This window comes from Vidua macroura, chromosome 1 (genome assembly GCF_024509145.1).
Source record: "Vidua macroura isolate BioBank_ID:100142 chromosome 1, ASM2450914v1, whole genome shotgun sequence".
Lineage (NCBI taxonomy): Eukaryota > Metazoa > Chordata > Aves > Passeriformes > Viduidae > Vidua > Vidua macroura.
Genome location: NC_071571.1, coordinates 101,003,622 through 101,023,500, shown reverse-complemented (window position 1 = coordinate 101,023,500; position 19,879 = coordinate 101,003,622). Strand labels below are relative to the sequence as shown.

Genomic DNA, 19,879 nt, shown 5'->3' with positions numbered 1-19,879 from the left:
TCAATACCTGGGTGGCTAAACCTTCTTGCCCGTTACTCAGTTTACTGCCTCACACAGCATTTCTTGCACAGAGAACATGCAAACAACAAAATCACACCATCTACAAGTGTCTGAAAGTGCATCAGATTCAGAGAGCTGTGTCTTTACACCAGAAGGAGCTCTGATGAGACTTCAGTATTAGAACCCTAATAACATTCCTATTCACAGTCTGAAGCAGCAGCATTACAACACTGCTGTATTCAGACTGGGAAAGGAATCCTGTGACTGCAACACTGCAACCTTTGCAAGCACACTGCTTTCTGCCAGATGTCATCAACAAGGCCCAAGGCTTGTGGTTCAGCACAGAAACATCCCTCATCAGAAAGTACTATCCTATGGCCTGAGACAGCAGGAAGCAAAGGATGCCATCTAATTTTAACATCAGCAAAGCCAGTTTTTAAATCCACAGAATATTAAGAGTGAATAGTTAACTGTCTGGTACACGCTGGGGGCTAAGCACTACCACTGCAGTTAAAGCTAAGTGCCGTCACATTTTACTAAAATCTTTCACCAGCCACTTTTGGAAGAGACTCACTGAATTCATGTGAAGCCACTCACGCATTTCTATTTCCAACCAACAAAATCAATCCACTGGAAAAAAAGCTACTAATTTGTTTTATAATTTGTTTATGAGCACCTGACTGTATTAACAACCATTCCCTTCCCCCATCTCCCTCCTCAAGGACAAACTCTGCAAGTCCTAAAGAACTGCAGGGGATCATCTGCTGCAATGTTCTAAAAAGCCACAATCACAGCCACACAACTTGTTTGGTTTACACAAGAACTGTTACACAGGGTCAAGGTCAATTCTTGGGACAAGATAAAACATTAGATGCAGGGAATTAAAATTTATAGCCCATCCAAGTGTCCTTTTCATTTCCTGATGTGCACAAACAGAACTTTACCATTCAGATGAATTTGTTTAGAAGGGGCAGGGTCATGTTTGGAAACATAACAAAAAATGTGGCTCGTTTGAGAAAACTGAGTGATGGAAGGCACTGGGCTACAAAGGGTTGGAGATTTTTAGAGGAAGCACGAAGTTCCAAACAGAGTAAATTCTACTGTATAATGCCAATGCCTAAAAGCAGATGTGGCTTCGGTCCTTACCGGACAAAAAGTCCTAAGCAGACACACCACTCTGGCTTGTCAGCACCTGCTTAAATCACAATTTTCTGGACAAAATTTAACATGGACAAGGTGTGTTGGACTTAACACACCTGTACTGGTACCTTCAAGACTCAACTAAATTTAGGAAAGTAGAATCACAGTAGATCATACGGATTTTTTAACTGAATAATAATGTTTTACTCTCACTGGAATTTTATTATAGTGACAGGGACACGAAGAATGATGTGTGTTTTTTTAGAGGTGTCGTAATTCAAGACTGAAAAATTAAGAAAAACTTCTGTAACTTGAACAGTGCTCTTTTTTGTTGTTGTTATTGTCACACTGCACAATCCAGTCATCTCAAGTCAAAAAAATCTACTAGGGGCACATAATAGTCATTAGGAATCTCTGACCTCGAGTTTGATCCTTGATCTAAAGTGATGGAACTAGGTAGTTACCTATCAGAATATCAAAGTAAAATCCTTATGATCTATTCTGATGACACCTGGCTGTCCAGGAAGATTTCCATCAGGTTTTGGGCCCAAGTCTCAGTCCTTTCATTGATTTTATTCCATTCCTAATACTGAAATAGTGATGATGATGAATTTGCCTCAGCATCTAATTTTGAAAATAAGTTCATTTTCAACTATCTGATTTAACACCAAAAAGAACTATGTTGGATTGTCTTTGCAACTCGCAGGACTCAACTGATTACAAGCAATTTGCTGAGATTCTATTAGCAGTTTTACATTTTTGAAAATCAGTGTTCTTCCTGCTCTTGTTGTTGAACTTCTCATGCCCTTGTCTTCAAGACTAGAAAAAACTCCCTACAGGTCCAGAAATGTGCCAAGATGCAAACTGAAGGCTCTTATCTGACATTAGGGGACATCAAGAACTCCCTGTCTTGCAAAAACAGACTTCAGTTTCTAAATGATACCTATGAGCATACACAAGAGCTGGGCTGGTTTACCTGCAGAAGAGACCACCTACAGCAGAACTACACAGAATCTTTTAAAACCTAAACCAGATCAAAACTTTTCTTACAGCTGCAATAGCCTGTGAAACAGACCTGCAGACAGTCACACCAGACAAGTCTTTAACTTCTTACATACTCCTTAACAGTCTGAATTTATCTACTCAGTTTTTGCCATGTGGAAGCCACCTGATATCCACCTACCCAAATCATCAAATGATTTTTTTTTTTCATTCCCTGATGGAAATGCCTCTTAGGCAGTGAGTGCAATTCAGTAACGCTGCCACAAGGGTCAGTCATACCCTTTTTACCTCAAACAGGCATCTAAGAGAAAAGGAGATTAACACCTGCTGTCACCCCCATGGGAGATGGACGGTGGGGACATACTATCCTCTGTGCATGCAATTCCCACACTGAAGCAGCTGCAAGTCACATAAGCAGAGGCAGCAAAACACATTCCAAACGAGGAACCTGCGCCCTATCTCTTCCCAAAGCAGCAAAACTTTGGCAAACCGTTTTATGTTTATACTTGTAACAGCAATGACACCTTGGGGTAAACAGAAGAACACTCTCAGTTTAAGAACTGGCTTTGGTAAGGAATTCTAGGACACTTCATGTACTACTGTCCAAAGTCATGTTTTCTCTTTCAGGACAGCTGGTAGAGGGGGTTTTGGAAACAGACATTAGGGAGGCTGAAGTAGTTTGTAATAGCTGACATATCCACGTTTCACTTAACAGCATTAACAAAAATTCTGATGGCTTCTCTTTCTGACTCCCTGGATATACTTAATTAACAGGAGCAGATTACTGATGAGAAACATAACATGAGACAATAAAACACTTGTACACCCACTTCAAGCTTTCTGAAAAGACAAGACATAGGCAGGTCTAGAAAGAGAACTCCCTTAAGAGGCATAAGCCACCCGCGGTCCTCCAGTGGTAACATAGAACCATGGAATATGCCGACTTGGAAGGGATCCATGAGGATCATCGAGTCCAACTCCTGGCCCTGCACAGGGCATCCCAAGAATCACACCTTGTGATTGAGACTATGGCCAAACGCTTGAGCTCTGCCAGGCTGGTGCTGTGACCACTTCCCTGGGGAGCCTGCTCCAGTGCCCAACCATCCTCTGGATGAAGAACCCTCGCCCAATATCCAGCCTAAACTTCCTCTGACACAGTTTCGTGCCGCTCCCTTGGGTCCTGTCACTGGGCACCGGGGAGCTGGGATCGGCGCTGCCCTTCGTGAAGAAGTCACAGCCGGAGCTCCTATCCCCACATCCCTTCCTTTCCATCCAGATGCTGCAGCAGCAGCCCACCACGGAACATCCAGGCCCATCCAGCATCATCTCCCTACCAAGAAATAAATCTCCCACCCCACTTTCTTGTGTCGCGGCCGACATCCTTCAACGCCGGACCAGACGGACTCGTCAAAGGGAAGGCAGCCGGGAGGCAGGCGCCAGCAGCCCAATCCCCTCACAAGCCGGCGCGGTGGGGGATCCGTCCCGATCCCGCGGGTCCCGCCGCTCCCGCTCCCGCCCCCGCCGCGCGGGTACCTCGTGCCGGGCCCGCGCCGCTCCTCAGGGGCCCCGCGAGCCTCGGGCACGCGCCGCTGTCACCAACGGCCGCTCTCGTCACAGCCCCCCCCGCTCCCCGCCCGCCCCGCGCAACGTGCGGCGCCGCCCGTCCCCACCATCACCTTCAGGCCCGGCGGCGCCCTCCCACCGCGCAAGCGTGAGCACCGCCCCCAGCTCGCACGGCCCCCTGGGACTCGTAGTCCTTCTGCCCCAGCTCGGACTCCGCCACCTTTCACAGACCCAGGGCTGGCAGCGCCCTTTAAGACCAGCCTGTCCAATCGTCAATCCGGCACTGCCACTCTGACCCCCGAACCCAAATCACCCGGCGCCAGGTCCAGGCGTCTCTTGAACACCTCCAGGGAGGGTGACTCCACCACCTCCCCGGGCAACCTATTCCAACGCCTGAGCATCCTAACAGCGAAAAAGTTGTTTTACTATCTTATCGGAATCTCTCCTCTCTCAGAGCAGGCACGTTGGAAGAAACTGGTTCCAGCTCACTACAACCTCCTGTCAGGCAGTTGTAGAGAGCGATAAGGTTCCCCCCGAGCCTCCTCTTCTCCAGGCTAAAAAACCCCAGCTCCCCAGCGCTGCCTCACAAGACACCGCGCGCCGCCGCGTTTCCCGCGTGGTCCCGCGCAGGACGTGACGCCCGCCCTGGGAGCTCGTCACTTCCGCAAACAGGGATGGCGGAGCGCTGAGCCGGGTGAGTGCTGGGCCGGGTGAGTGCAGGGCCGCCCTCCCTGCCCGCGGGGGCACGGGGCCCTCGGCCTCGCCGGGCGGCGGAGCCGGGCGGGCCGCAAAGAAGCGACGGGCGTCGCCCCCCGGTTAACGGGAGCGGAGGGCCTGAGGCCTCCCAGCCGCGTCATGGGGGAAGGGAAGGAGGGAAAGGAAGAGAGGAGGGGGCGGGAGCGTCCCGAACCGGCGGGGTCATTCCCACATCACTCTAGGCGTTTTGAGCTTTCCGGCTGAAGGAGCTTCTGCTTCCTGTGGTTGCCATCGATTGTTGTGAAAGTCGGATCATTTCACAATTTAGGCCTTCAAAACATCTTGGAATAGCGGGGTGAGGATAATAAAGGGTCTGCTGCTGCTTCGCAAACCAAGTGCTGTGGTGCTGTGCAGTAGTGGAAGAATTATTGTTGTAAGTGGTACTTTGAGGCCATTCTTTTTGAGGAAAGCTGCTCTGGTCTGGTGCCTCTGTAGTGGCCCACTCAGTGGATGTGTTCTGGCCCTCATTAGGAGGTGAGCCTGGATATGGTGGATTTAAATGTGATTTTTGAATTTTAATTTTTTTTTTGCGGATTTAGGCCACTGTTTCAGAAAAGGAGGTGCCAAATCGCCCTCTCCCATGCCTTGTTAAAAAATAGGTGCTCTGCTTCCCAGTGCTGGTGTAAAGAAGGCTGGGATGTGCTGGAAACTAAAGGAGCTTTGTAGCAGTTGTTTGCAGTCCTTCAGCCTCTGTAGAAATTTGTGAGGTGGAGATGTGGAAATACAGGTGCAACTTGAATATTTCACATATTAGTTAAGCTCAGAGCATAGTGGATATTCTTGGCAAACTGGAAAATCCACAACTGGTAAGAAGATTTGCTCATAAAAACCCATCTTGATCTTTTATTTGAAGACCTCCATTTCAAAGCATATCAGTTTAAATAACAAATATACTAATTTGAGAGAATCTGTCTGTGTTTCTAAACATAAACTGATTTGTAGGTTACCTCCTATGGGAAGGGAAAGAAAAAAAACAATAACATTTAGCAGCTGAGTCAATAAGCTATGTCAGAATGGCTCTAAAATGAAAAGTAACAACTTATCTTAATTTGAACTTATTTAATGAGTACTTTTAAGTTCCACATGTTTTATTGAGCTATCTTTATTAAACAACTAGTCAAATTTGAGCTCTGTATGTTGCCTAGGGTGAAATACCAACATTATGTTCGAAAGTCACGATCGTAACCACAAGTAAGTGAAATTTTCGGCACTGAAAATTCTTGGTGGTTCGTTTCTTTTCCCTCTAGATTTCCATTCTGATCAGTGGAGCAGTCAAAATGGCTGAAGTAACCAAGACAGAAGAACAGCAAGTGGAGAAGAGTTTTGAAGAAGTGGAGAAAACACCTCATGCTTTAGAGTCAGATTCAGGTGTCGGGTGTGAAGGCAATAGTTCTGCTTCAGGTACAGAGCAGTCCACTGAAAATGACAAAGAAGATGATGGTGGTGATCAGGATGGCAGAGGAAAGAGGAAGAATTTAGATTCTGAAGATGAACCTTCTAAGAAAGTAGTGAGTATCATTTATTTTGAGCTGTTTTCAAATCCTTGTTTCAAAGCCTTAGCTCAAGAAAAGATTGAAAATATTTATGCTAGATGCGTGTGAGCCAGCACAAAATACCAAGCGTGGAAATGTTTCCTGGGGAAATAACAGGTGCACAAAGTGATGTTGGGCTTCACAGAGGAGAAAGAGGGCTGGCAATTAGAATTATAATCTCAGCACATACTTAGTCTAATTCTAAGACTGTTCCATCCTCCATGTGGTAGCAATCTGTTAGTGTAGTGTAGGGTTTACTGGCATTAGTCCAAGTTCCATATCTTGAGCTCAGTTCTTATAAACGTTGTTTATCTGTGTGTTAGTGTAGTTACCTGTGCTTGGGAAGTTCTACCATAAGGTAATTTTGTCCTTTTATTTCCTTGGTAAGGTACTGTATAGTTTGCAAAACTCAACAGACTGCATCCTTTGTGATATAATTTCAGTATGATTTGTTGGCAAAGTGAAGCAGTGAAAGACTTACAGGTGCTTCTTTGTGTTTTAAGACTACAAAAGCAGCATATGTCCTTTTATATGCCCACCTGGCAGGGTGAAAAGGGTAATGTTTTACATGATGCTGTCCTTTATTATGTATGAGCTTGTAGAAGGTGATGCTTTAATATCCAGCCTGGGTCATCCTTTTGGGATATTTAAATATTGATATTTAAATTTGAAAAGGTCTGACCTAATGTTTTGTTTATCTGCCCAGAATTTTCCCAGTATATTAATATATGGCTTAGCAGTCTGGCAAAATACAGTGTCCTTTGTTGTGGTAGAAATATTATTAACCCTTTCATCCTTTTAATAAGGGGGGATAAGGCTTAGATGAACAAGAACTACCTTGGGTTTGTGTAGCCTAAGGGTGGAGAGAGGTGACTGAACATAGCTGCCACCATCTAGATGTTGTTGCTGATGGCTTTTTGCAGCTGAAATGTGTTAATGGTTTGTATGAGTATGTCTCCCACACTTGTCTGTGTCAGCTGTTCCAGCTTCTGTCACCTTCAGTGGCCATTCAGGGAGCCATCTGTGCTTACCCTGAAAAAGAATAGAAGTCATCAAAATACTCGTTAGTATCGGTCAGCCCAGTGTGGTAATAAACAGATGATGAGGTTATAGAAATTTCAGACAAGTAAGGCTGTGTTCATTCTCAGTGTTACCAAAAGTATATGAAACACTGAACAATTCATCTATATCAGCCAAACCTTCTTTTCCCTCAAGGAACTGCTATTTGAATAGTAAGATGCAGGGATATTGACTTCTGTAGTGAACTGTTAAGAATGCTTATAGTGGCTTCATTCTGGTTTGTACTGTTATTTCAACTGCTTTTGTACCTCATAGAGTTGATGCTGGTTGTGTCTGTTCTGTTACTTTGGATTTTATTTATAATTTATTTTCACTTCATGTATATAGTTGAAGATTATTTTCAAGGTGAAGAAATATTAGGAGCATAATATCTGGATGTAGACTGCTTGTCAGCATAACAGGGGAGAGAAGTGTCTTGTAGTACTTAAAGCTAAGGCTAGACAGAAATCTCTTGGAATATTTTGAGTTAAGGCTAAATCAGAGACATTTCTACAGCTAACTCTTCAGCATTTTATGGAATAAGCTGTCAAATGATTCCTCTCATTCCTTTATCATGGTCTGTTTAAATCTCTGGCAGTGGGGTCATTCACTTGGACCTTAATGTGACATCAGCCAATTGGCATTTTGGTTAAATTGGCAGTTTATACACTTCTGTCAGATGAAATCACTATATTTCTGAAACAGGCTCTTTGAAGAGGCTCAAAGTTCCTTGAGAAGGAACATCCTCTTCTTCTGTCCCAGACTTAAGAATGAAACGTGTTCTTTGAGCATGGTTGAGAGTATTAGAGAACTGAAAGTTAAGTATTTCTGTGAAGGAAAGATGCTGGGCATTATCTATCATCCAGAAATTGCTTGAATGAACTGAAAGGGGGATTAAGTTTTTGAGTGTTGCTGTGATAATTGAAGTACTGACATCAGTACCAGGACAAATATGGAAAATCTCTTTATAATGATGGTGCTCTTCATAGTATTGCTTGTTTGCTTTCTTAAATCCTTGAAGTGAACACGTGTGTCTTTTGATTAAGTGATTAAGTAATAAAAATAATTCACTGCTTGAGTCTGTTCCTTCTGTGGTGTGATTTCCTTTCTGCAGCCTGTGATTGGCCATGGGCAAGCTGTAGCTGCACATTATAATGAACTTCAAGAAGTTGGTTTGGAAAAACGTAGCCAGTCTCGCATATTCTACCTCCGAAACTTTAATAATTGGACAAAGAGTGTCCTCATTGGTAAGTTTCCTTAACTGATTGCTTAGACATTATTAAAATGTAACTAATTTTTGTATCAAAATGTAACTTTTTCTGTTTTCTGATGTTGAATATGACACTTTGTCTTATAATACACAGTAAGATTTTCAGCTGCAGTAAAATGTCTGTATTTATATTTAATTTGAATCTTTGTGATAGTGCTCTGTATTGTTGGAGTGCCAAGCATATGCTTAAGTTTTGAAGGTCAACTGACTTAAAAAGTTCATACTGGAAACTGTTCTTCTCCATGGCATTTTTAAAGAGAATTTAAATCATAAAGAATTTAAGTGTTCTTAGATTCAAACAAGAACAGCTCAATCTATCTCAAATAATTTCTTAGTCATTTTCCCGCAGCACTCTATTCAGATCATGGTTAAGCAGTTCTGCAGGAATCTTGAATACATAAATATTTTCTATATTACCCATAGTCAGTGGCTGAAAAGATGAACAACTAAAGGATGTAGTTCTTTAAGAATCAGCAGGCTTTTATTTAAAGGCAAAGTCTGCTGTTCCACAAATTAAATCCAAATTGAGGAAACAAAGCCATCAAATATCTGCCAACAAAGAAAAGAATCATCAGCACAGCACCACAGGTTCATGAAGAGGGATCTGTGCCAGAAGATGTTGGCACCATTTGTCTCAGCATGCTGCTTTTTGTTGTGTTATATCAGAGCAGTTAGAAGCAATATTTAGATTTCTATAAAGCTGTTCCTGAAGCCTGTGTTGAAGCCTTTCTGTCATAAAGAATTTCAGCAGTGTGGCTTTATAGCAGTTGTATCAAAACATATTTCATATCTCCTACTGTGAAGAAAAGTTGCTAGCATGCTGATATGTTTTACATAATATGCCAACATCAGTCAGAGCAGAGAGAATCTAGGCAGCCTGGAGGGAGACGAAAAAATGTGACTGGTATATGTAGGGTAGAAAGACAGCAAAGGAGTAGCTACTGTTATTGCAAGGGCTGGGGAGAGTGAGTGAAAAACGTTATGCATATTTGTAAGGTGACTGGGAGATGTTGTGGCTGATGCATTTAATTGGCTTTTTCTTTTTGCAAAAGGCTTTCCCATACTTTCAGATAACATCTGCATTCATTATAATGCTAATGAAAGGGAACCCTGTTTTCCTCCCCATGTCCAGGGTGGTTGTTTAGCCATGTGCAGTTTTACCTTAGCCAGGGAAACAGTTCAGAGCCTCAGTCAAGTTACATGCAGAGCACATTAAGCATAGAAAATATTTATCTTCTCCACAGTCTTAAAAGTTTGTGGTTCCTTTCATCCTTCTAGAAAGAAAAGAGGTTTAAGTTTGTAATATTAAGAACATATATAGGCAAAGTAAGGTCTAAGATGCTTTAAAGTTCTGAACTCCTTTTGGGCTCTTTGGGTTCTTTGGCCTTTTGGGTTCTTTGGGCTTTTAGGTGCAATGCAAGTGCAGAGATTAGGTGCAGAGATGTGTTTATATGCTCCTGGTTTTTATTTTTCTAGGTGAATTTATAGACCGGGTACGACAGAAGAAGAGTGACATAACTGTTTTGGATCTAGGATGTGGGAAAGGTGGAGACTTACTGAAATGGAAAAAAGGCAGAATTAAAAAACTTGTCTGTACTGGTAAGAAGGCACAATAACTTTCTAGGGGAAGTACATCAGGTTTTATGGGAAACCAAGTACACCTCTAGTATTTTATTATTTCTTTTTTCCAGTCAATCAAAGAATGTAATGTACACCTTTTGTGCAAAAAGTTGTGTTTTGTCTTTTAATCTGGAGATATTACTTGATTGCCAGCAGAAATATAAGAATCATCAATATTTAGATTTCAGTTCAACTCCTAAATAAAAACTGGTATCACTAAAGAAAAACACCATTGCCACAGGTTGCCTTAGGCAAAATGTGGCCCTGGGGAATAGACTGACTTTTTAAATTTTATGTCTTTTCTCCCACATCTAGTCTCTCATAGTATTTTTAATTGTTCTGAAACACAGGAGAGTTGCATTTAAAAAATCAAATAATCCCCCCAATGTTGTGAGGAAAAAATGGTCTTGGGTGTTAAAATCAACTAAAGATTTTCAGACTCGGAAATGGGGAAAAGCTGAAAGCTGATTAAAAAAAATCTGGTTTGAATAATTGGCTTAGATGTTGGGAGAATGATACCATCTTCCCTTTTCTCAAAAGGTATCCCAAGGATAATCAGAGAAAGTAACTCCAAATTTAATTAGGTACTAAAATTCCCTAAAACTCTTTCAGTGGGAATTATTTTGGGTACTTCACATTTTACAGTTCTTTCGGGAATTATTCAGTGGGCAGTATTCAAATACACTTAATCAATTTTCTTACAAAGTTCTTAGGTATTGCATATTGTCAGAAACTCAATGACTGAGAAAGAAGCAGTCTTAGAATTTTAAAAAGTTCCCATAATGTGACATATCAAAAATGCATTTCAACATCTTTTATATTTTTAAGAATATTAAGAATGCCAGGGAACTGAGCTGTTTTAATGGAATGGAAGATCCTTTTTTTATCCTGCCATATTGTACCTTCTGTGTTCCAGTAATCATTCCAGTCTGGAGTGATGTACATGTCACTCTTGTATTGAGTGACGATGAATGAAGTGACATAAACTCCTAGGTTCGCAGAAGGCAAAATGCAAATTTCTTAGACACCACACATTCTTTTATAGACAGTTACGATGAAACTGGACCTGATTGGTCCTTTATCAACACCCCACCCACCATTGGCTAATTAGGAACAACACCCTTCTTGTAAACATTTTACAAGTAAATAACACATTCAAAACACCAGCTGCAAAGATTAAGGATTGCTTTCATTCTTTCTCTGAGCTTTCTCAAAACTTCCAAGAGTAAGGCCTGGGAAAGTTCATCTGACTCTTTTCTTTGACCAGACTTTCAGCATCCACATGTGCACACTTAAAAATTTAATTTATTATATTTATTATCTTTCCATATATAGATATTGCTGACATTTCTGTGCAACAGTGCAAGCACCGCTATGAAGAAATGAAGTCCCGATGTCGGTATAATGAACATATTTTTGATGCAGAATTCATACAAGCAGATAGTACTAAGGTACAGTTCCTGTGCTTTGTTATAATTTGGAGATCTAATGTTTTCTATGGTTGTGCTGTAACAATTTGGGTATATACATTTTTAAGGCTGGATTACTGTAGTGCCAGGAGAATGAGCCATAGGGGTTACCAGAAGGTCGCTTAAGATGTACTTTGGTGCATTTTGGTGCTGTTGTACAGTGTAACATTCCTGAAGCTTGAATGTCTTTTCCTGGTAGTAAATCTGGTGCTTTCACTATCTTTTACTCGACAAGGGAAACAGAAGGACTCTTTAGCTTTGGAGTTCTGTGAAACAGCATGGGATGTTGAAAACTATTTTGGTGAATGCTGGAATATGTAAAGGATCTTTTCTGATTTAACTTGCACACTTAGAATTTTTTCTTTCTAGTGGCATTTTTGTTACTATAATAGGTACCTTTAAAACTTGTGTGATAGAGCAGGTTTCTTAGACTGTCTGGAGGCAGTAGTGAATGCATTGCTGAGGCTTAGGACACAATCTTGTGAACAGAACTGCTTTTGCTTCCTAGAAGTGCAGGCTGAGATTGCCCTGCTGATGGAGGCTGAGACAGAACATACCTGGTTCCAGCATATCTATGGAAAAGCTGAACCTGTTCTCAGCCTTGCATGAAGGGTTTGCTTGAATTCTTGGTTGCCTTTCCTTCTGAGAAAGACTCTGTTGCATGTTCATGTCATCTCTCTCGACTTGGGGGAGTGAAAAGAGAGACTTGGCCTGGAAAGAAAGGGATATTTTCATGTTGCTATTACAGCTCAGTCTTAGATTCATATGTGTTTTCTGTTGCATGCTTTGTTCTGTCTGTCCTTGTACACAAAAGTTAATTTCCCTGACTTTGGGTCTCTATCATGAATGTAGTATATTTGTTAGAAGATTTAAATGAATCATACTTCTTTCTGTAGGTTTTTTTTTCTTTTTTATCTGTTGCAGGATCTCTTGTCTTCCAAGTACAATGATCCAGATATGCGCTTTGACATTTGCAGTTGTCAATTTGTTTACCACTATTCATTTGAGACGTATGAGCAGGCTGACATGATGCTTAAAAATGCTTGTGGGAACCTCTCTCCTGGAGGTTATTTCATTGGCACAACTCCAAACAGCTTTGAACTTGTGTAAGTACTCTTATATCCTGTGGGTCTTCCAAAACTCTGTGAAGCATTGTTAAGTGATAGATGTTCTTGCAGTGCTCCAATATGCTCATGCAAACAAAAACATTTTTTTTTCAACAATTTTGGATTCTAGCAAGAAAGAATCTCACTCATTAACTTGACCCAAACAGATAAAGCAATACTTACCCTTGTCTCATGTCCTTATGGCTCTTCTGTTAGAGAGTACAGGTCTTCATATACTTCATCCCTCTGTCATTACTTTAATAGTGTCAAAATTTCCACGGCCTGGGGAAAAAGTGTCAAGGTTTTGTGGTTGTTTCTAGAAACCTGTCTTGTCCACGTAGGTTGTCTGTGTGTCCAGGCTAAAGGTTCATCTTCTAGGTCCATTTTATCCTTGGTATGTTGTATGGAAATGGTAACATGTTAAAACCCAGTATGCTGTTTCATTTCATTGTTTCACTGCCTTATGACATAAGGGCAGGGGGAAACTCGAGAGATCACTGAGTATTACTGGGAGAAACACTCTTAGGCTTCTTAGGTGTAGTTTTCTCTGCCTGTTCAATACTGGTCAATAAATGTTTGTTTATATCTTATTCTATAGAAAGAGACTCGAAGCTTCAGAAACAAATTCATTTGGGAATGATGTGTACAATGTAAAATTTGAAAAGAAGGGAGACTATCCCTTATTTGGCTGCAAGTATGATTTTCACTTGGAAGAAGTGGTTGATGTCCCTGAGTTTTTGGTTTACTTTCCCTTACTGGAAGAGTAAGTTAAAGTTTTAAATTTATTATACAATAAAATCTGTGGAACATAATAAATGTTTGTTTAGTTTATGTGTAACTGCATAATGCTTGCAGAAAATTACATTTTGGCTTTCTTACTATATTTTTCAGTTCTTAATTTTTTTTGTTGTTGCTTCAAATACAGAGGTTTCTTGCATTTCCATCCACAACTGTAATCTGTCCATCCAGCTGTTGAAGGTGCTCTGGTCAGAAGCTGTGAGGACTTAAACTATGTGTCACAAGGGACCAAATGATCTGATATATTGGATCTGTCAGCAAACCTTTAAAACTCTCAGCTTTTTCTCTTTTTCCTCTTTAATTGTAACTTTTTGAGGTGTTTCTTTCTACCCCTTCTTTAGTCTTTCAGTAAGCTTTCTTGTGCATTGTCTTCATCCTGGTGCCTCTTTCTTGTCTTCTCCACCTTTCCTTAGATGTTCACAGGATTTTTGCTATGATGATTTTTTTTTTTCTTCCTCTAAATAATCTTCATCTGTAAACATATATTTTGCTGTTATCTCTGTGTGACCTCGCATTTGGTTTTCCCAGTTGTATCCTGAGCTACTGACAAATCTTTCCATACATTTTTTTCCTGTTATTCAAGCTCAGCATGGTTAAACAGTATCAAGCTTTCCCTTCAAGCCTGTTCAAGACCTTCATTTGTAGTTGTCTGTGAAAAATAACAGCATCTGTCACTGACAGCTGTAACTTCAGTGTTGCATGTCCATGGTGTCTACATAAAATTGAGATGTAAGCCACTAAATACAGTAGAAAGAAGTTCTCTAAATATATTCATAATATCTGACATGATATTTTACTACAGGGAAGAGTAGTCTTTCTGGAAGTCCACATGGAACTTCTATCTTTGAGGAGAAAAGAGCTTTTCTATTAAAATGTTTGTAAATTACTTCTGTGTAGATTTTTGATGTCCTGATTAAAAAACCAAAACTGTACAAACTGCAGCTTTTTTTTAATCTAAATGTCTTTACTAAGAAAAAAGGTTGTAAAGAAGTGTTATTCTAGTGAATACCATAAGATGTCACTGTGGCTTAAAATTGTTCCTTTGATAATAAATCTACAATAATTTTGTGGCTTCCCTAATTAAGCTTGTTATTTTGACAGAATGGCAAAGAAGCATGGGATGAAATTAGTCTACAAAATGACATTTCGGGAATTCTATGAAGAAAAAATCAAGAACGAGGAGCATAAAATGCTGTTAAGGAGAATGCAGGCCTTGGAGGTAAATTTGGAGTTGACTTGTTTGATTTTAATAGCATTTTACATCTTGTTAATTTTTACACAATAATTTGAAATTCCCTTTGTGAACATTTTGCAATTAATTAAGGACCACCAATAGCAAGTATTTAGTTCCTGGGGCTGAAAGTGTAACTCTGGTTGTTGATCTTGAGTGGCTGCCAGACACCCACTGACCTGCACTCTTGTTCCCTTTTTCCAACAGGATGGGGGGGGGGGAAATAGAAAAAAAACAACTTGTGGGTCAAGATAAATTCAAGGAGATTGCTTAGCAATTACTTTCACAGACAAAACAGACTGAACTTGGAGAAGGTTAATTTAATTAATTGCAAAAAAAAAAAAAATAGTAGAAAGGTTAGAAACATGAAAACCTAAAACCACCTTTGTCCCACCCACTTCTTGCTCCAGGCTCAGCTTCATTTGTTCACTCTTGACCTTTCTACCTCCTCTCCCTTCCTCTGCATGGGAAGGGGGATTGTAGTCTGTTCATAACACTTAGTCTCTGCCTCTCCTTCCTCCTTACACTCTTCTCTTGGTCCAGCACAGGTCCCACCCAATAGATGATTCAAGTTTTGAAGATAATATTTCAATATTGAGGCAAATTTCTGTTCTTGTGAAGTACGAAACAGAAACCCAAGAATCATGCCAGGTGTCAGATAGTGGTCACTGTAATCCATTTCTTGCTCAGCAGAGAGACTGAAAGCTGGATCTTTGTGCAAGGAATATTAACTGAAAAGACAGAAAAGAATCTTTGTAGGAATAAAAGGACAGTCTGTGTTCTTAGAAGAAAATGGTACTTAACTGTAACTGAGCATATGTTTTTGCCCAGTGTTTTTGCTTTTTTTTTTATCCTCAGACTCTTACCCTGGGTAACTTTAGCAGCTTTAGAGAAGCTTTTCCAGGCCACCTCTGAGGCTTTGGTTTTACTTGCAGCTATCTGTGCCTCCTTCCCCCCTCAAACAATAGAATTCTTCTGATTAGAGAAAACTCTCAAATCAACTCTCAATCTATTTTTTTGTTGACTTACTCAGCTGAGTCACAGATTGCAACTTGAGTGCACTTGTTGACTATAAAAGTGATGATGCTGTGTATGGGCTCACACTGGCAGTAGCACAGAGACACAGCCTTTGACTTAACATCTTCCTTCTTAGGAAAGTGAGGGTTGTCTTAAGGTAGTGGCCACTTAGAACTGAGGACTTCATTTTTACAATCAGATTTATTTACACAGATCACTAGTAACTGGCATCCTTAATAAGTGCATTTTAATTTTGAAGAACCTGTTGTATTCTTCTGCTACAGGTTGTGTGTTATTGAAGCATTTTAATTGTTCTGCTTGAAATTGTAGTTCCCCTTCTTCTGAAGAGATGCCAGTATAGTTGCTCTTCTAAAAGAAGGTATATCTAGGTAATGCTCATAATGAGCTGTACATGAAGGAGAATGTTTATAGTTATTCTGTTTCCCCTGCTTTAGAGACATAAGGATAAAACTTAATTCATAATTCTTGGGTGTCAGATTTTCTGGTAAGTAGGGAACATCAGACCTATTCCTGAGGATGCTATAAAGGAGAGATGTAAATTTAAAATATTTTTAAGACTTACTGACTTCTGTCGTGGACTGTGTTGCGACAAACTCTTTACTTGATGTGGTTAATGTATCTCACTACTCAATGTTTTATTCTGTGTTCTCCAGCCATATTCTACACATGGTGATTCCAGGCTTGTTTCTGATAAACCTGATGATTATGAGCATGCAAAAGAGTTTATCAAAGATGGCAAGGCAAAGTTGCCATTGGTAAGTTCCTTTATACTTTATACATTACCCTTCACTAGAGATAATGGTGTCTTAAAATTGAGGTCCTGTTCTTTCAAACTGTAGTGCCTTCTTCATTTAAACTGCAGTGAAGTTGGTATAAGTGTCTCTTTGCATATGAAAAATTGTAGAGCAGCAGGGGTGAGGGGTTCATCTAATCTATATCCCATACTCAGAGAATCAAATTCACTTAATTTGGTAACTGTTAAGAAATTTGTAATAATGCAGAAGGGAAATTATATTTTTTATATCTTATTTGACAGCTGTTCTTTCTAACTATTCTTAATTTGAGGAATCTTCTTATATATCTGGATCTTCACAATACTGATTTAAAGCATTAATTCCAATCCTCTGATGGGAGACTTCAAAACTTTCTTCATAATACTGTATATGTTTGAAATAATTCTTTCAATTTTCATCAATACATCATGAAGGTGATCAGCTTAAAGTACTCCATTTGGTTTTGTTGCTTGGGTTTTTTAAAATAATTGATTCTTCTATTGTTGACATTCTGAATTCTTGAAGATGTAGTCTTCATACTGCATCTATAAAAATCCTGCATCAAGAGAGATAAGAACCCTGCTCTCCACATTTGAAATCAAAACATTTTAAAAACACTTGTTTTAAGAAATAAGCTTAAGAACATGAGAACAGCCAAGTCAGACCAAAGATGTCTGTTGCCAAGTGCTGTTTTAAAAGGTGAAGGTTTGGTCAGTGGGTGGCATAGGGACTAAATTATGCCCCCAGTGAGGACTCCTTGGATGGGGATGGAGTGGGCAGAGCAGAAAATCAGCTTCTTGTTGTTGCCTTATCTTTCTTTGGTGGGGTAAATGGCAGCAGCTTTTTACTTGTGAACTTGCCCTGCGTTCATCTGATCAGGGAATTTGCTAGGCTAGAAGGCAGGCTGTTTTTCCAGAATGTGTGAGTGAGAGTTAGTCTCTTGCAAATAGAGTTCCTGTAGGCTGTGGCGTGGTTTTGGGTGAAGGCAGGCAGTGTTCCTGGGGAAGGTGGCAGCACCATGGTGTAAAGCCTTTGCCTGACTTCTGCTCAAATACTGGGCATCTTGGTCTGAAGAGCAGCTGGAGGCAGGTCAGGTCACACTGGTGTGTGGTGATGGACACGGGCATGCTCTGCATTGCAAACCAACAGATTGTTGGCCCAGTCTCCTGTACCTGTTTAGTTTAGGTGTGTTCCATTATCTGGATCTTCCAGTTTCCAGTGGAGTTGTAAATATCTGTGGTCTACAGTAATGCTTTTCTTGCCCCTAAATAGCCAGTCAGTGTGGGTGGTTCGATGTTGGTCAGTGAAAAATGGATCTAAATCGGTGTTTTATTGTTTCCTTATTTTTTGTTGAAACTGTGGGTTTTTTTGTCCCCTTCTAGGGAACCTTGAGTAAATCTGAATGGGAAGCAACAAGTAAGTAATGGATTTGAAAACAGTGTTGACTAAATGACTGTTTTGAAAAGTGTGTAAAATAGCCTGTTAGTCATGGAAAAAAATCCAGGTGTTGAATATAATAAGATGATGTTATTTGTGTAATTCAAAATGTTGTGTATAGATTATGTAGTGTGCACATCTTAAGAAATTGGGAGGGAAATGCATAAGTGCAGCCAACCAGGATTGCAGGCCATTATACTGGTTGTTTTAGTAGTTTAAAATCAAAAATGCTGTTTACGTCACAGGTGAGCAAAATCTTCATTCTGCTTTATTAAATTATTATCTAATTTTTGAATCTATGAATTATAAGGTAGACATAAATTTCTAGCAATCTTGAAGTATTATCTCAATTACCTATTTGAGAGGGGCTTTTAATATAATTTTATACCTTTTCATATCTAAAAAAAAGATTTATACCTTTAAAAGTTCAGTGACTTTGATAATGAAAAAGTGGACTAAGTAGTATATTTTTCCAGAAACATGTGGAGTACTGAGCTTCTGATAAGAGTACAAGCACAGCTTGTTCCTTTCATGGAACTTTGCATTGTTGCTGAGGAATGTCTGATAAGCTTGTCTTGAAAGATTTGCAAGTAGCTATTGCCCCTCATTCATTAAAATAAAAGTTGAATTCAAATGGAAATCTATAAATTTGGTCTCAAGTAACTGGTTGTCCTGGTTCAGACACTGGTTTAACTTATCTCTCTGGTATGGAGCACAGGAACATCTGGCATATCTGGCATCGAATATATGCCAACTGAGAGTTTTCCAAGGCTGCTGGTGTGGATTGTACGAGTATCCATTAATAGAATCATACTGTTCTGGACTTGAAAAAAATGCTATAATTTCATCGTTGTCCATCAAAATTGATAATATGTATAATGAGTTCATTCACTTTCCAATTAAAAATGGAGTTAATAATTTCAACCCTGATTGTCCATTACTGCAAGTATGAAGGAGTCTTTAAACTTAACTTGCATGACTTTTTATGTGCTAGTGAATGTTCATTATATGTTGAATGGCACAGTAATTTATGAATTTCATTCACATTTCTGAAAACATGTAATGCTGTGCTGGAGTGGAATGTTACAGTTACTCATGGAAAATCATAAGATCTTCTGTAATTTCAATATTAACAGGTAACAGGTTGTTTGGGCATAATATCAATCTGGTTACATTTTGAAAACTTAGTTGAGTCACCAAGAAAGCTGAAACTTTAAATACTCCTATTTTCTTTTTTAGGTATTTACTTGGTATTTGCATTTGAGAAGCAACTGTGAAACTTCACATAACTGGATGCAGCAAGAAGGGATCATATCCATGTGCAAGTTGGAATGATCAGAAATCCATTGTGGCAACTATTTTTTTATTTTTTATTTTTTAATTATCAGACATGTGCAGGACACTACCAAAAAGTAGAGCAAGCTCGTGATTCAGAGTTACATTGCCTGTCTGTGACAGATGGACTTGAGTGTGTATATATAAGAAAGATTCTGAACCAGTCTTTTTAAGCATTTGTAAGCAATTTGCATGCTCACAAAACCTGTGTTTGAACTCACATAACTTTGTTAGAAACAAACATTTTGTTTGTAGAAGTATGTTTGTGATTACGAGCCTGACCCTGCACTTCCTGAAGTTGATGGAAGAACATTGACTTTGATAATGCAGAATGAGGGCCTAAATACTGTTCTGCAGAGCTCAGTTAATTCATAATGAGATTTATTCAGCATAGAGGGTATGTCTACATTGCATGCAGAGCAAAAAATACCCGAGTCAGTTTGAGAACCTCTGTGCTGTGCTCAAGCTTGCATTGTAAATCTACCTTAGTGGTATTCATGGTGTATTTTACATGGTAAAATCCCATGATGTTCTTGTTTTTACTGCTTGCTGATATGTAGTGTCACTTCATGGTGCTTTTAAGATTAAATGAGTTTGTTCTGTACAAAACTGCTCTGAAAGTACTCAATTTCTAATGTTTTAAATCTTGATTTTGTTTTCCAAATATGGCTATGTGGTAATCAGTAACGACTGGTTAAGTTAGATTACTGAACATTTTTTATTGTATTAAAGAGTCTCCTGACTTTTCAA

At 39.8% G+C, this 19,879-nt stretch overlaps 2 protein-coding genes across 11 annotated transcripts in view; one reads left to right on the top strand and one right to left on the bottom strand.

Annotated features, from left to right (window-relative positions):
* FAM210A (family with sequence similarity 210 member A) overlaps positions 1-4,370 on the bottom strand; it is a 19,325-nt gene extending 14,955 nt beyond the window's left edge. For 2 of the 7 annotated variants that reach the window (XM_053971015.1, XM_053971029.1), the window contains exon 1: positions 3,819-4,286. The gene's annotated coding sequence lies outside the window, so the exon portion shown is untranslated. The other 5 variants (XM_053971022.1, XM_053971047.1, XM_053971002.1 and 2 more) reach the window with 4 other exon arrangements.
* On the top strand, positions 4,310-19,879 carry RNMT (RNA guanine-7 methyltransferase). Of its 4 annotated transcripts, XM_053970972.1 has the most exons (12): positions 4,610-4,756; positions 5,001-5,267; positions 5,709-5,969; positions 8,167-8,299; positions 9,799-9,921; positions 11,278-11,393; positions 12,336-12,517; positions 13,116-13,280; positions 14,417-14,534; positions 16,238-16,339; positions 17,740-17,773; positions 19,034-19,879. In XM_053970972.1, exons 3-12 carry the CDS (start codon positions 5,739-5,741, stop codon positions 19,069-19,071), a joined length of 1,242 nt encoding a protein of 413 aa, XP_053826947.1. In that variant the 5' UTR covers positions 4,610-4,756; positions 5,001-5,267; positions 5,709-5,738; the 3' UTR covers positions 19,072-19,879. The 4 variants fall into 4 exon arrangements, with proteins under 4 accessions (XP_053826939.1, XP_053826966.1, XP_053826947.1 ...); XM_053970964.1 differs by lacking the exons at positions 4,610-4,756; positions 5,001-5,267 and adding an exon at positions 4,310-4,399; XM_053970991.1 differs by lacking the exons at positions 4,610-4,756; positions 5,001-5,267 and adding an exon at positions 4,381-4,415.

Coding starts and splice junctions, on each gene's coding strand:
- RNMT (XM_053970964.1), top strand. CDS start 5,739: ATGGCTGAAGTAACCAAGACAGAAGAACAGCAAGTGGAGAAGAGTTTT. Junction 13,281..14,416: donor TACTTTCCCTTACTGGAAGA/GTAAGTTAAAGT, acceptor TTATTTTGACAG/AATGGCAAAGAAGCATGGGA. Junction 14,535..16,237: donor GGAGAATGCAGGCCTTGGAG/GTAAATTTGGAG, acceptor TGTGTTCTCCAG/CCATATTCTACACATGGTGA.